General features: G+C 64.3%; 1 protein-coding gene across 1 annotated transcript in view; it reads right to left on the bottom strand.

Moving 5' to 3' along the window:
* MYO15B (myosin XVB) overlaps window positions 1-995 on the bottom strand; it is a 42485-nt gene that overhangs the window by 24870 nt on the left and 16620 nt on the right. Inside the window, exons 24-25 of the mRNA XM_027770814.1 lie at window positions 504-621; window positions 118-281 (exon numbers count right to left, since the gene is read on the bottom strand). Coding sequence (XP_027626615.1) covers window positions 118-281; window positions 504-621 — 282 coding nt within the window. The remainder of the gene's footprint in view (window positions 1-117; window positions 282-503; window positions 622-995) is intronic.

The following is a 995-nucleotide window of genomic DNA, read 5'->3' on the forward strand; positions in this document are numbered from 1 at the left end:
CCCCTCAAGGAGAGGCGATGCTGGTGGGATGGCCCCCGGCCAGGTAGACTTGCCTCAGGACCCCCATCTCCCTGTCCCTGCCCCACCAGCCCCAGGAGAAGCCCACTCAGCCCAGACCTGGCCTGGAGTCCACGCACACGAGCCTGCATCCGGGGTAAGAGGCGGCGGCGCTGGTGGGAGAGGCAGGTGCGGAGGCTGCAGTGCAGGGTGAGCAGGGCCTGGGAGCGCCGCTGGGCCCAGAGCTGTTCCAGCTGCTGCCAGCCCTGTGGCCGCAGCAGGACCTGTGGGCAGAGCGCCAGCTGCAGGCAGGCAAGCAGGCCAGGAGGCCTGGGGGCTGGAGGGCCTGGGCCAGGGGCCTTGGGCAGGGCATCCGCCAACCCTGCTCTCCTCCTTGGCCTCGACCTCTTCCCTTCTAGCCAAACAATCTATTCTCCTAGATAAATCCTGAGTTTATCAGTCTGTCCCCAGAGGCTCTTCTCTGCACACACAGCACGCACACCCACCTTGGTGACCCCAAGGTGACAGAGCGGTGACTCAGCCCCCAGCGCCTGGCTCAGAATGGCACCACACAGCCCCCGGTCAGAAGGGTCTTCCTGCCTGTCTGTCCCCAGGGCCCGGAACCTGGCCCAAAGGTGGACAGCCGGGTCAGGAAGCTTTGACACCCTGAGCCCCTTGGTAACTTTTATTCAGCCCCTAGGTCAGCCAACAACCTGGAAAGCACCAGCTGTTAGGTGTCAGGTGCAAGACCTGGCAGTGACGGGAGGGGACAGTGGGGGCTGCCCTCCTAGAGATCACCAGGGAGTCCGAAGCATGGAGGGGACCCTGAGAGGGCCATCAGTAGTCCAGGCCACACAAACGAACAGTAAAATGGACAACTCTGCTGGCTTTTCTAGGGGTTCCAACCTCCCTGGACAGGGCTGGTTCTGGTGCTCCCAGCTGCCCCAGTGCCGCCCCCTCCTCGTCCACGCCATGCTGCCCACTGGCTCCCGTGGCCT

The sequence above is a fragment of the Tupaia chinensis genome, unplaced genomic scaffold (genome assembly GCF_000334495.1).
Source record: "Tupaia chinensis unplaced genomic scaffold, TupChi_1.0 Scaffold000159_1, whole genome shotgun sequence".
NCBI lineage: Eukaryota > Metazoa > Chordata > Mammalia > Scandentia > Tupaiidae > Tupaia > Tupaia belangeri.